The sequence below is a fragment of the Leopardus geoffroyi genome, chromosome D2 (genome assembly GCF_018350155.1).
Source record: "Leopardus geoffroyi isolate Oge1 chromosome D2, O.geoffroyi_Oge1_pat1.0, whole genome shotgun sequence".
Classification (NCBI taxonomy): domain Eukaryota; kingdom Metazoa; phylum Chordata; class Mammalia; order Carnivora; family Felidae; genus Leopardus; species Leopardus geoffroyi.
In genome coordinates, this window is record NC_059334.1 from 62,854,640 (window position 1) to 62,867,115 (window position 12,476).

The window sequence follows — 12,476 nt, forward strand, 5'->3', positions numbered from 1 at the left end:
TCAGGTTTTTAAGGGATGAATAGGAGTTTTTAAAATTATCTACTCTTGAGGATTATCCCCATTCCTTGTACTCCTCCAACGGGTGTTGTGAATGGGAGGACTGATCATCTCGTATGTACTAACTATGTCTTGTTATTTTTTGTGTTTTGATGCTTTGACATGTGGGGCTTTGCCCCTTCAGTACTAGCCAGTTGCTACAGATAGGAAACCACTCACCCTGGAGCCACCTTTAAAATGCAAACAAACCAATCCAGAACCCACACCTCCAACTCAGGGCTACTATTTCCCTGCCCTAATCACCTCTGGGCCAAGTACCAGAAAACCAGGGCCAGCCACCATGCCCCAGAAGCTGCTGAAATTATCCACACTAGCCAAACTGGCCTGCTCCTCCCCATGGAAACCAAAATAGTTTTGGTTTGTTGCCCATGTTTCCTTTGTTCCCTCTGCCTCCTGACCCACCCAGGGGCTTCCCCATGTGCCCCCACCACAGAGTTGGCAAACCTCCTCCTCTTGGGATCTGTGGGTATAATAATCTTTCCAATGGCAGTTGTCTCCTGTTATGGTGGCCTTGCTACACATAAATAATAACAAAATATTTATTTTCAACACTATACCATATGAAGTTGCTTTTGGATACTATACATACCTCCATCTGAGGTAAACAAGGGTGCCATCATTTCTCCCATTCACTAGAATGTTTTTTCCATCCATTGAAATTCTCACTGATTGAATCCCATGCCCCTGGTGAGAATGACTCCGACTTCGAGCAAACGTTTCCTCAATAGTTTTAGGAACAAAGTGCAAAAATTACAAATGCAATTCCACCACGTAAAGGGGGTCACACGCACTTTCACTCCTGAGTAAATCTGTTTCTATTTGTTAACAGCGTTTTATTTGGCATGGAAGTAGCCTGTTAGTAATACATAGTACTGAAAATCCCTGGTTCAAAACCCGTTCACCAATACTGATTTATTTTTCTCATTTGTGTGGAATGGAAGGAGAAGGATTGTTATCACCAATTTCCAACAGGAAAACCAGACACACAGAAGCAAATTGCTGAAAGCTACAAAGTTAGGGGAGGGGACTTGAGCAAGCAGAAATGGCATTCAGGTGCCTTCAAGAGTCAGGTAGGTTTCATTTACGTGTGCTGAGTGGTTGAGGGAGGGTAAGAGGCACTGTGAAGAGTGGAGGGTGACCTGCCCCACATGGAGGAGGCTAAACCAGTTCAAGTAGAACCCAAACAAAACACGGCCCTGATTTGGTGCAGAGGGCAACAGTTTAAGCTCCTTGACTGAAAACTGGGATTTATGTGTCACGCTGGTTTTCAACCATGATTTTTTTAAAGAAAATTTTAACTGTTTAATAGGCAATATATTCAAAGGTTTCAAAATTGAAAAACAATGCTGTGAAATCTCCTTTCTGTCTCCATTCCCCAACCACCACTTCCCAAAGCCAATCAGTGTAATTAATACCTTTAATATCCTTTCAGATGTCTTTTAGAACATATGAGCAAATTTTTATGCAATCGTAATTTTTTAACATAAACTGGAGCATAATACATTATATCATGCACCTTGCTTTTCCTTCCTGACCATAGATCTTGAGGTTCCTTCCATATTGTGGCATAAAGATTTTCTCACTCTGCATAATATTTCATGTTTTCCTTATGTATCGTTTATACACCATGATTTATCCAGTCCTCTGTTGATTGTTATTAGGTTGCTTTTTTACACACAGTGCTGCCGTGAATAACTTCATGTGTGAGGTGCTTTGCACAGAATCACCCAGAAGAACTTTGATGTCTTGCCATGTCATGCCACCATCAACTATAGCATGTTAAAAATCTCCTGAGGGACATGTGGGTGGCTCCGCTGGTTAAGCATGTGACTCTTGATTTCAGCTCAGGTCATGATCTCACGGTTTGTGATTGGAGTCCTGCGTCAGGCTCTGTGCTCTGACAGTGTGGAGGCTGCTTGGGATTCTCTCTCTACCCCTCCCCTGCAAGTGTACTCTCTCTCTCTTTCTCTCAAAATTAATAAATAAATTTTAAATCACTTGAATAAGAGACAATATAGCAAAGTTTGCAAATTGGCCACTTCAACATAATCTCTAAAGGATTCAAAACTTTCCCTGTACAATAATAGTATCACTTTTGTCCAGTTGCATTCCAAATATGCTTTTCTTACACAGATGAACGAGAAGAGCAGGATGTGCACACCAGGGCCCGGTTTAGCTGTGGACCCGCAGGACTGTGACATGTAGGTGGCTGCAAGGCTTCAGGTGTGTGGGGTGGAACCCTGGGTAAGAATCACTGACCTCATCGAAGTAGACTGACAACCAGGACAACGTGGTCTCAAAACCTAGAAAAGGACCCTGCACGTTTTTGGAAGAAGAAACTATTTGCACTTTCCCAATGGAAATCAGAAAATGGCAGTAGTATTGGTAATGTTGAGGTTGGTCTGCAAGGGATGAGGGAGAACTCTGCCTTCTGCTCTCTCGGGATCACTTGAAGAGTTGGGTGGGGGGCAGCAGCAACCAGCCCAGAGTCACTCCAGGCCAGGGAGATAGGGGTAATAATCCCTGGATTTCCATGGCAATTCGCTATTTCCAAAGCATTTTTGCATATACCCTCTCACCGGCTCTCATCAGAATCACAGAGGATGAGGGCATGGAAGGGTTCCCTAATTTTACAGATGAGCATCTGAAGCTCAGTGAAGGTCAGTGAGTCTCCTGGACACACAACTAAGTGGTGACAGAGCTGGGCAGCAGCTCATCTACAGTGTCCGGGTCCCATGCTCATTTTGTGCAGGTCTCAGTCTACTGGTTGGTGTTTCCTCCCCTGGAGACTCAAACCCTCAGCATATAAAAACACCAGTAAAATGTTAAAGCCAGTACTACAACCAGTGGTGAATAAGTTATGAGTTAATTGACCTAAGAAAGAAGTTCAATTCCTTCCCTGAGGGCTTTTGTTCCTTATATGAGATCAAGATAAACATCCCCAAGATTTAAAAAAAAGAAAAAAAAAGATTGTTTACCAAAGTGTGAACATCTCGGATACACAGAATTCCACCTTTAGCTATTGTTGTGAGCCACAATCCATGCGGAGACAGAGAGAGCATGCCAGGTCCATAGTGCTTGCTTTGCACCTTTTGGTATGGCTTAAGAATGCAAATACCGCTATGTTCCTGCCAATCAAAGAACATGATTCCGTTATAGAAAAGAGCAGGAGAGTGGTACCTAAGGGTTTGCAGTTGTGCATATACGGTCAGATTCAAATCTGCAAATGCTGTCCATGGAAGTGAACTGATACACCACTTTTCTTGCACCACATTTCATCTGTTTGTAAATTAACATTTGTTCTAACCAACTAAGAAAAGTCATGATGCGTTAGCTGCAATTAAAGATCCCAGCCTACACTGACAATATTTCTTTTTTACTGATCCTTTTCACACACACCCATGCTCAAGACAATTAAATGAATCAGTATTCTCTCATGTACTCCCACCTCCAAGCCCCTACACATGCTGTGACTTTTGTCTGGAATGCCCTTGTCCACCCCATTCCCACCAGTCCTATCCCCTCCCTACCTGAACAACCTCCACCTCCTGCCAAAATTGTACACAATATTTCTCCATGTCTAAATATGACCTATTCTTCAAAGGCCACTTCAGATATTACTTCCGTGATGTCTCATACCTTGCTGACAGTGGCTTCCCTGGGAGAGGAGGGTTTAGAGAGTAAGCGTGGTAGATAATCTGGGCCAGTGAGTGTACCAGGAGTGATACGATAGAGAGAGGTTTGAAAAGAGTGTGATACAAGGATGGCAAAAACAGTTTATCTATTTTGTGCAATTTTGCTTATGGCTTAGGTGCAAAGTTCCATGGAAAACCATAGACCCTGGAGCCCCCCAACACCTGTGGAGTACATGCTCTAATGCTACACTGTTTTTAAACACACGAAGTCAATAGAGTTACCTGCATGTTTATGTGATGAGTAGGATGTGTGCAGCACAAGTATGAGGTTGCTCAAATGTATTTATGATGGATTAACAAATAATGCTCATAATGTATCTGATTCGAGAAAATTATGTTAGTGTAATAAAGCCATTTGTTAACTGAACTATAATGTTAAAGCATGGATCGTGTGTAATTAACACAACGTGTCAATCATGATCGCTAAGACAAATAATAGCATGCTTAAGTTTTGGCATACTTTTTCAGGAAGACGGTAGCTGCAGATGTATGGCACTTGGTTACAGAAGCCATATACTTGGTGACTCTGATAGTCCAACACGGCAGAGGACAGGGTGTGTTCTATCTCATACAGGAACTTAGCAATGAGTTCATCTCTCAGCCTCCCTCTTTCATCAGCAAAGCTTGTAGAAACTGTCAGATGTGAGGAAGAAAGGAGATCATTTGCACCATACAGTGATTTTATTTTTTAATCATTATGAATAACTATGAAAAGCAAAATAAAAAATTCAAATGCCCAATTAATGTTGCAGAGGCTATTAGGAGACAAAAAATGATTTAAAACAACACAGATCCACTAGAACTACTCGAGTATTAAGTGACTGATAGTAAAATATCTTTTATAAGGCCTTGGTTAATTTAATCAATTAGGTAGAGACATATTAAAAGATACTCATGATGGTCTAGAGAGTCTTAATTAAGGCACAAGAGTACTTTGAGGTTTTCAGCTCTCTCAGACTCTGTAATTATGTATTTACAAAATAGCTACCCAGATATATTTGTTATCTAAAACAAAGAGTGTCTACTTCATCAGGCTTCTTTATCCAAAAAGCTTTCTTTATAATTTCATCAGTGAAAGCTACTACACAGTAAGCTATCTGAATTTAACTATGTATATTTAAAGCTACAGAACAAGAGGTATCACAAAATGACATATCGATCTGACAAAAGCACCAGTTGATCCTGATCTTCTTCTCCGGGAAGAAGATACATTCGTATGAATGACAAGGACTTGAGGAAAGTCCACACTTCACATCATTTAGCAGACACATCAGTTTCACCTTGTAAGATGTATAAAAGATGGCCATTTTACCTCTTTACATGTTAAGAGGGAAAAAATGCAATCATTAGAGAAAAGAAAGGAAGAAAGAGTGGGGAGGGAGAAAGGGAGGGAGGAAGAAAAGGAAGGAAGGAAGGAAGGAAGGAAGGAAGGAAGGAAGGAAGGAAGGGAGGAAGGAAGGGAGGAACGGAGGAAGGGAGGGAGGGAGGAAGGAAGGGAGGGAGGAAGGAAGGAAGGGAGGGAGGAAGGAAGGAAGGGAGGGAGGAAGGAGGGAAGGGAGGAAGGAAGGAAGGAAGGAAGGAAAGAAGGAAGGAAGGCAAGCAAACAAGCTAAGCGACTACTCATCTGGGTTGCTTGATTTTTCTTTACCTTGTGGCAGTGTTGTAGGCAGAGTAAATATTTCCAATCTGCTTCTTCCTGTTTCCGGAAGTGGCGAAAGCACCATCACTTCTACTATGTCTGTTTCCAAAAGAGACACTGTGGATATTTGTAAAATGTCTTTGCCCACCTCTGAAAGCAAACAGAAATCATCATAAGTCATCATTCATAAGTTTAAAGAATCTTTTATCATCTCAAGTAAGGTATCACATTATAGGATTGCCTTCAGTAAGCCTTTAGATTTCAATTTGTTTATTGCATTTTTAAAGTGGCCTTTATTTTTCTTTGAGTTAATTTATTTTGAAAGAGAGGGAGAGAAAGAGAGTGTGCACAAGCCAGGGAGGGGGGCAGAGAGAGAGGCAGAGAGAGAATCCACAGCAAGCTTCGAGTGTACACCTAAAGTGATCTTTAAACGTAAGTGATGGGGGGTGGTGCTTGGGTGGCTCAGTCAGTAAGGGTCCCACTCTTGATTTTGGCTCAGGTCATGATCTCAGAGTTTGTGGGAACAAGCCCCATGTTGGGCTCTGTGCTCAGAGCCTGTTGTAGATTTTCTCTCTCTCCCTCTCTCTCTCTGCCCCTCCTCTGCTCACTCTCTCTCTCTCTCAAAATAAATAAATAAACTTAAAAACTATACAGAAGTGATGGGGACATTTTTGATGAACAATGAGGGATTCTCATGACTGGATATCTGGGTTGATAGATTCAAGCCAGCTCAGTTGGGCTGAGCTTCCTTCCCTGTCAGGGAAGCCTCTGGAGTTTGCCATGTACACCCCACTCAGCAGCACCTGCTTGCTCTGGCCCCTTCATTGTCCACTGTGGCCTGTTTGCCCACTCTTGGTATTGGATAAACTCCAGCATCAGTGTTCTCTGAATCTGTAGTCAAAATATTGTGGGTATGGTGGAAACACCCATGACCTTATGAGTTTGCTTCTCTGGAAATTGGGCCTCTGAAAGGTGGCCTGCCTGGGACACATCTTCAGTTCTTTCCAGAGTCACTACTCCCTCTTTCCACAGAACAGGGGCTGTTCTATATGTGTCCACTTTCTCAGGCCCCCAGGATCAGCCCCTCCCCTCAGGTGGTCAGTTGGTGGTCTTTCATCTGACAATAAAGAAGACCAAAGACATCTGATACAAAGTGGACCTTAATATTCTTTAAAAAAAAAAAAAGTTATGTATTTATTTTGAGAGAGAGAGAGCATGAGAGCACGAGTAGGGGAGCGGCAGAGAGAAAGGGAGAGAGAGAATCCCAAGTAGGCTCTGCGCTGTCAGCACAGAGCCCAATGTGGGGCTAGATCCACAAACTGTGAGATCATGACCCGAGTCAAAATCAAGAGTCGGATGCTTAACCGACCGAACCATCCAGGTGCCCTGACCTCAATGTTCTTATTCAGGAGATATTTTTGTATCAATAAAATGCAATCCTTTACATCTCTGATTTTGAGCCCAGGTCACCAATCTCTTACTAGACCATGTGCTCTCAGGTCCTTATTTTATTTTCTTGCGTCTTTTATTGGTTTCTTCTATTCAGCTCTCAAGACTACTCAATCTTCAGATTGCGACCTTGCTGCAGCCCTGCTTCCCCACCATAGTTGTCCAATTTTATTTTTCTGTTGCAAACTTCTTAAAACAGAAGTTGCTACTTATGGACTTCATTTTCTGACCACCACGCCCTTCCTAACCTCTTTGTCCCTCTATTCCAAGGCAGTAGCTCTCCCAGGAGTTACCCGCTGATGGGCCCATGCACAAGGGCCTCATCCCAGCCCTCACTGCACTCAAGTTTCTGCCAGGCCACACCCTCATCAGCCTTCCTCTTTCAAGCTCTTTCTGGAGTGGGGACTCCCAGTGCTCTCATTACACTGGCCTGTCCTCAGTTGTCTTCATTGCCTCATCTTCCTCTGTCCATAACTGCAATGGAAGTTGCTTTTCCCATCCCACACTTCAACCAGATATGTTAAAAAATGGACCATTTAAGCAGGATGTGCATCCACTGCGAGGTGAGCCATAGGTCCTACCACAGTCCATGTCTTCGAATTTACATATTTAGCTTATCCATTTGGCCTCATTAAGCAATTGGTATTTACCTCTACTCTGTCTTTTCTTTTTTAATTTTTTTAATGTTTATTTATTTTTGAGGCAGAGAGAGACAGAGCATGAACGGGGGAGGGTCAGAGAGAGGGAGACACAGAACCTGAAGCAGGCTCCAGGCTCTAAGCTGTCAGTACAGAGCCTGACATGGGGCTTGAACTCTATGAACCGTGAGATCATGACCTGAGCCGAAGTCGGATGCTCAACCTACTGAGCCACCCAGGCGCCCCTACTCTATCTTCTTAAGCCTTCCCATCAGCTTCCGCAATTTCAAGATCAGGATGCTATCATTAAGACTTGAACTACAAATCTCCATTTCCAAACATTAGCTAAATATCCCCAAATAAAGAGCTTATCAGCTTCAAATCTACACAAATCTCGTCAGCTTACGCTATCCCTCAACCTCTCTAATTTCCTTTTTTCCTGAGTTTTTGCTTCATTTGATGACATCATAAACTTCCACCATCCAGGCTAGAAATTTTGGAGTCGTGCTGATCCTCCCCTCTCACATTTGATGGAACACCAAAGTCCTGCCAATTTCCTCACTCAGAGCTGTCCCCTCCTTTCTCTTTCTATGACTGCTGCATGGTGTGTGCACTCTGGATAAGAGCATGAGCCTCAAGACAGACTTCCTGGATTTGGGTCCCGGCTCCACCACTATCCAATCGCATGACTCTGAATGAGTACTTCGCCTCACTGTGCCTCAATTGCCTCATCTGTAAATTGGGATAGTAATAGTCTCTACCCCATAAAAGTTGTCTGTAATGATTAAATGAATTAACACATGCCAAGTTCTTAGAACGCGATCATATAGCAAAGAATACCTCGATAAATGTCGGCTATTGTTATGATTACTGTCACCTCTTGCCTGGGCTACTAGACTTGTTCCCTAACTCCTCTTTTTTATTCCATTCTCTTGCCTTTCAGCTCCATCCTTCACACTTGTGGCAGAGTCATCCTCCAAAGTCAAATCATACCAGGCCCATCTTGAAAACCTCAGAGGATGTCCCAGGCTCCTTGCAATGATATTCAAGACCCTCATCTTCTTCAGGACTTCATTGCCATGATCATCATCGAGTAAACTCTTCTGTTTACCTATTATACCAGACTGCTGGCCATTCCAAGTGCCTTTACTCAGACTTTTCTCCTGAGCTGGAATACTAATATACCCCATCCCCCACTACTTAAATCTTCAGAGAACTCTCCCCCAACCCTCTGCACCTCCTTATCTGGTCTCCACTCTTTTCCTCACACTTGGCAGAGTTAATTGCTTCTTCCTCTGAGACTACACAGCACTCTGCTTATTCCTCCGCCACGAAATTGTCTCCTTGACCTTTTCATGCCCCCACTGACCTAGGTTCAGCATTTTAGACCTAGTAGGCACTCACTAATCTTAAAAAGTTAATGAATAAATTAAAAATGTGTTTGGGTAAAAATATACCAGAAAGGAAAGTATTAGTTCTTACTACTTATCACATAACTGCTACCTCACCTTCCAGGTCTGTGGTTTACCTGGGCATGTGGATGACATTACTGAAAAACCCAGATATCATTTTGTTTAAAGAGGAAATATTAAAGATGCATGGACTAAAACTTTCTTTAGCTATCTCTATTAAATAGAGATCAAGTATTTTAAAATATATTTCAAGGATAAACCAATGAAACTACTTTTTGTGATAACATTAGAATTATCTAGCATTATATATAATGTATATAATATACATACATATTATATATGTGTACAATATATGTATAATATATATAATATCTAACATGAGAAATATCTAAATTAATTCATTAATTTAGTCAAGAAAGTTTATTTAGCTCAACTATGTGCCAAGCAGAGGTACCAAAAACCCTTTAAACATGATGTGGGAATTCTCTTACATAACTTACAGCAGTTATTTAAATGTTTCCTTTATAGAAAATACACTAGAGGGGCGCCTGGGTGGCGCAGTCGGTGAAGCGTCCGACTTCAGCCAGGTCACGATCTCGCGGTCCGTGAGTTCGAGCCCCGCGTCGGGCTCTGGGCTGATGGCTCAGAGCCTGGAGCCTGTTTCAGATTCTGTGTCTCCCTCTCTCTCTGCCCCTCCCCCGTTCATGCTCTGTCTCTCTCTATCCCAAAAATAAATAAACGTTGAAAAAAAAAATTAAAAAAAAAAAAGAAAATACACTAGAGCCCCATTTTCACAACCTTAAATTCTTTGGAATAAAGTGACCAGTATTTTCATTAATTAATTGCCAATTAATTAACATTCCATGTTGTACCTACGAATCCAAGGATCTGAAACAAACTTGATGGATTGGCATTGATGATAAAGATGCATCCTTCTGATGTTCCAACTAATAGATATATCCCTCGCTGGTCATAACTAGGAAAGAAGAAATCTGAGGTTCAGATTTTGCTTGTTTCACCAGTAAGATGGTAAACAAACTTATTGACTGACGGTGTGGAAATACATTCAAAACCAGTCATTCTTATGGTTTGTGATTTTTAATATTATCCCATCTTGTAAAAAGCCAAGTGATTACAGGTAAATACAATCATTACATTCTAGGTTAATGTTATTTCCAAACTGCAGCTTAAAAGCGCACAGTCGAGAAGATGCAGTGGTGTTTCATCATAAGTAAGTGAAATATGACACCAGAGCTTTCTTGGTATTGCAAGTGGAAATAAACAATTCTCAAACTAGTGATCACTGTGACATCTAGTGCCTGGCAGGAGGAGGAAGAATGTAGTGAAATGTTTCTGTAACTTCTTCAAATTAGAAAAATGGGAAAATAGAAATTATAATAAGAGAAAAGGATCTGAGAAAGAGGAGGCGGCAAAGGTGTAAATGGAGTGAGGTTACAGCTCCTTTCCCCCTGAGCTGGAGGGAGCCGTGAGCACAACAACGCAGCAGGTGGAAACCTGCCTCCTCCAGGCACTAGCTAGGCAATCCTTTAAAGCTTCTCTTAACTTCTCTGAGCCTAAATCCTCTCATTTGTGGAACAGGAACAAACATAATACCTTTCTGACTGCTGTAGTGAGGTTCACATTCACATACAATGTATGACAGCACCTCAAACTGTAAAGCAGGGCACCAATGTCACTTCTTATTAATACTTACTATTCTGATAAATTAACAAAAGAAAGAACAATAACACACAAGTCTAAATCCAATGTCTCTATGCTGTCTTCTAAAAAGTATTACTTCAAAAGATTTGAAATCATCTAAATGCCCATCGATACACACTTTTGGAGCACCTGGGTGGCTCCCTTGGTTAAGTGACTCTTGATTTAGGCTCAGGTCATGATGTTACTATTGTAAGATCAAGCCCCACATCAGGCTCTGCACTGGGCATGGAACCTGCTTAAGATTCTCTCTCTCCCTCTCCCTCTGCCCCTCCCCTGCTTGCGTGCTCTCTCTCTCTCTCTCAAAACAAAACAAAACCCCAAAGAACTCAGTCTTTAAAAATGATAGTATATTGGGTATTTACCCAAAAAATACAAAAACACTAATTCAAAGGGATACACGCACCCCTAAATTTATTACAGCATTATCTATAATAGCCAAATTATGGAAACAACCCAAGTGTCTATCAACTGATGAATGGATAAAGAAGATGTGGTGTGTATGTATGTATGTATGTATGTATGTATGTATGTATGTATGTATGTATATATATATATATATATATAATGGAATATTACTCAGCCATAAAAAAGAATGAAATCTTGCCATTTGCAATGACATGGATGGAGCTAGAGAGTATAATGCTAAGTGAAATAAGTCAGTCAGAGACAAATACCAAATGATTTCACTTATATGTGGAATTTAAGAAACAAAACAAATGAGTAAAGGAAAAAAGAGAGAGAGAGAGAGAGACAAACCAAGAAATAGACTCTTTAACTATGCAGAACTGATGGTTACCAGAGGGGAGGTGGGGGGGGGGGGTGGAATCAGTGAAACAGGTGAAGGGGATTAAGAGGACACTTATCATGATGAGCACTGAGTAATGTGTAGAACTGTTGAATCACTATATTGCAGAACTGAAACGAATCTAACACTGTATGTTAACAATACTGGAATTAAAATTAAAAAGTTTTAAATGATGGTATATTTATATCATGGAATACTACACACCATAAAACAGAATAAGGAAGGTCTTCATGTGTGGATAGAAAACATTGTCCAAAATATACCATTAAGTGGAAAAAAAATGAGGTATAGAACATTGTATACAGTTTGCTACCCATTAAAAGCAAAGGCGTTTAAATCAAAACTTGAAAAGAAATAAAAGCAAAGGCAGTGACTCTGGACCCCCACTACCTGGGTTCAAATCCTGACGTTTGCTATTTACTACCTGTGCAATATTAAGCAAATTATTTAACACATTGTGCCTAATGTTCTCCCCCATAATGGAGACAAAAAGAGTATCCATCTCATACAACAAAGCATGTACCACATTCTAAGTGCTTGATAATTATTTGTGTAATTAAAAGGAAGAACTTACTTGTGGGGTTTTTTTTTGGTTTTTTTGTTTTGTTTGTTTGTTTGTTTTGCTTATTTATGGATAGAATATCTCTGGAAAGAAGACATGAGAAACTGGTAACAGGCTGCCTCCAGGGAGGACAACAGAGTGTTTGGGAACAAGAGTGGGAGCCTTTTCACGATGCACCCCTCTGTACTTTTTGAATAGTGACCTGAGTCAGTGTATTAATTTTTGAAACAAAACATGGAAAACTTAAAATTAAAAGAAATTATGGCTTCACTGTAATTCTCGACAGACAGTCCTAACAATGCTGCTGCCAGAAGCAGGAAGTACTTACAGGAGGTGCTGCACAGACCATTTGGAGGGAAAGACCTTGTAAACTGCTCGAGGGGTCTCAGGATCTCTGACATCCAGGAAATGGATGGAGCCCTCCTGGGTGCCCACAGCGGCAGAGAAGGAGGAGGGAGAGGAAGCCAGAACCGTCGCCTGTTTAAAATAACCCCAGA

General features: G+C 41.3%; 1 protein-coding gene across 4 annotated transcripts in view; it reads right to left on the reverse strand.

Annotated features, from left to right (window-relative positions):
* CFAP43 (cilia and flagella associated protein 43) overlaps window positions 1-12,476 on the reverse strand; it is a 122,097-nt gene that overhangs the window by 63,353 nt on the left and 46,268 nt on the right. For all 4 annotated transcript variants that reach the window (XM_045438814.1, XM_045438813.1, XM_045438815.1 and 1 more), the window contains 6 exons: window positions 12,308-12,456; window positions 9,763-9,866; window positions 5,401-5,541; window positions 4,213-4,385; window positions 3,036-3,185; window positions 647-777 (listed from right to left, as the gene is read on the reverse strand). In XM_045438814.1, coding sequence (XP_045294770.1) covers window positions 647-777; window positions 3,036-3,185; window positions 4,213-4,385; window positions 5,401-5,541; window positions 9,763-9,866; window positions 12,308-12,456 — 848 coding nt within the window. The remainder of the gene's footprint in view (window positions 1-646; window positions 778-3,035; window positions 3,186-4,212; window positions 4,386-5,400; window positions 5,542-9,762; window positions 9,867-12,307; window positions 12,457-12,476) is intronic.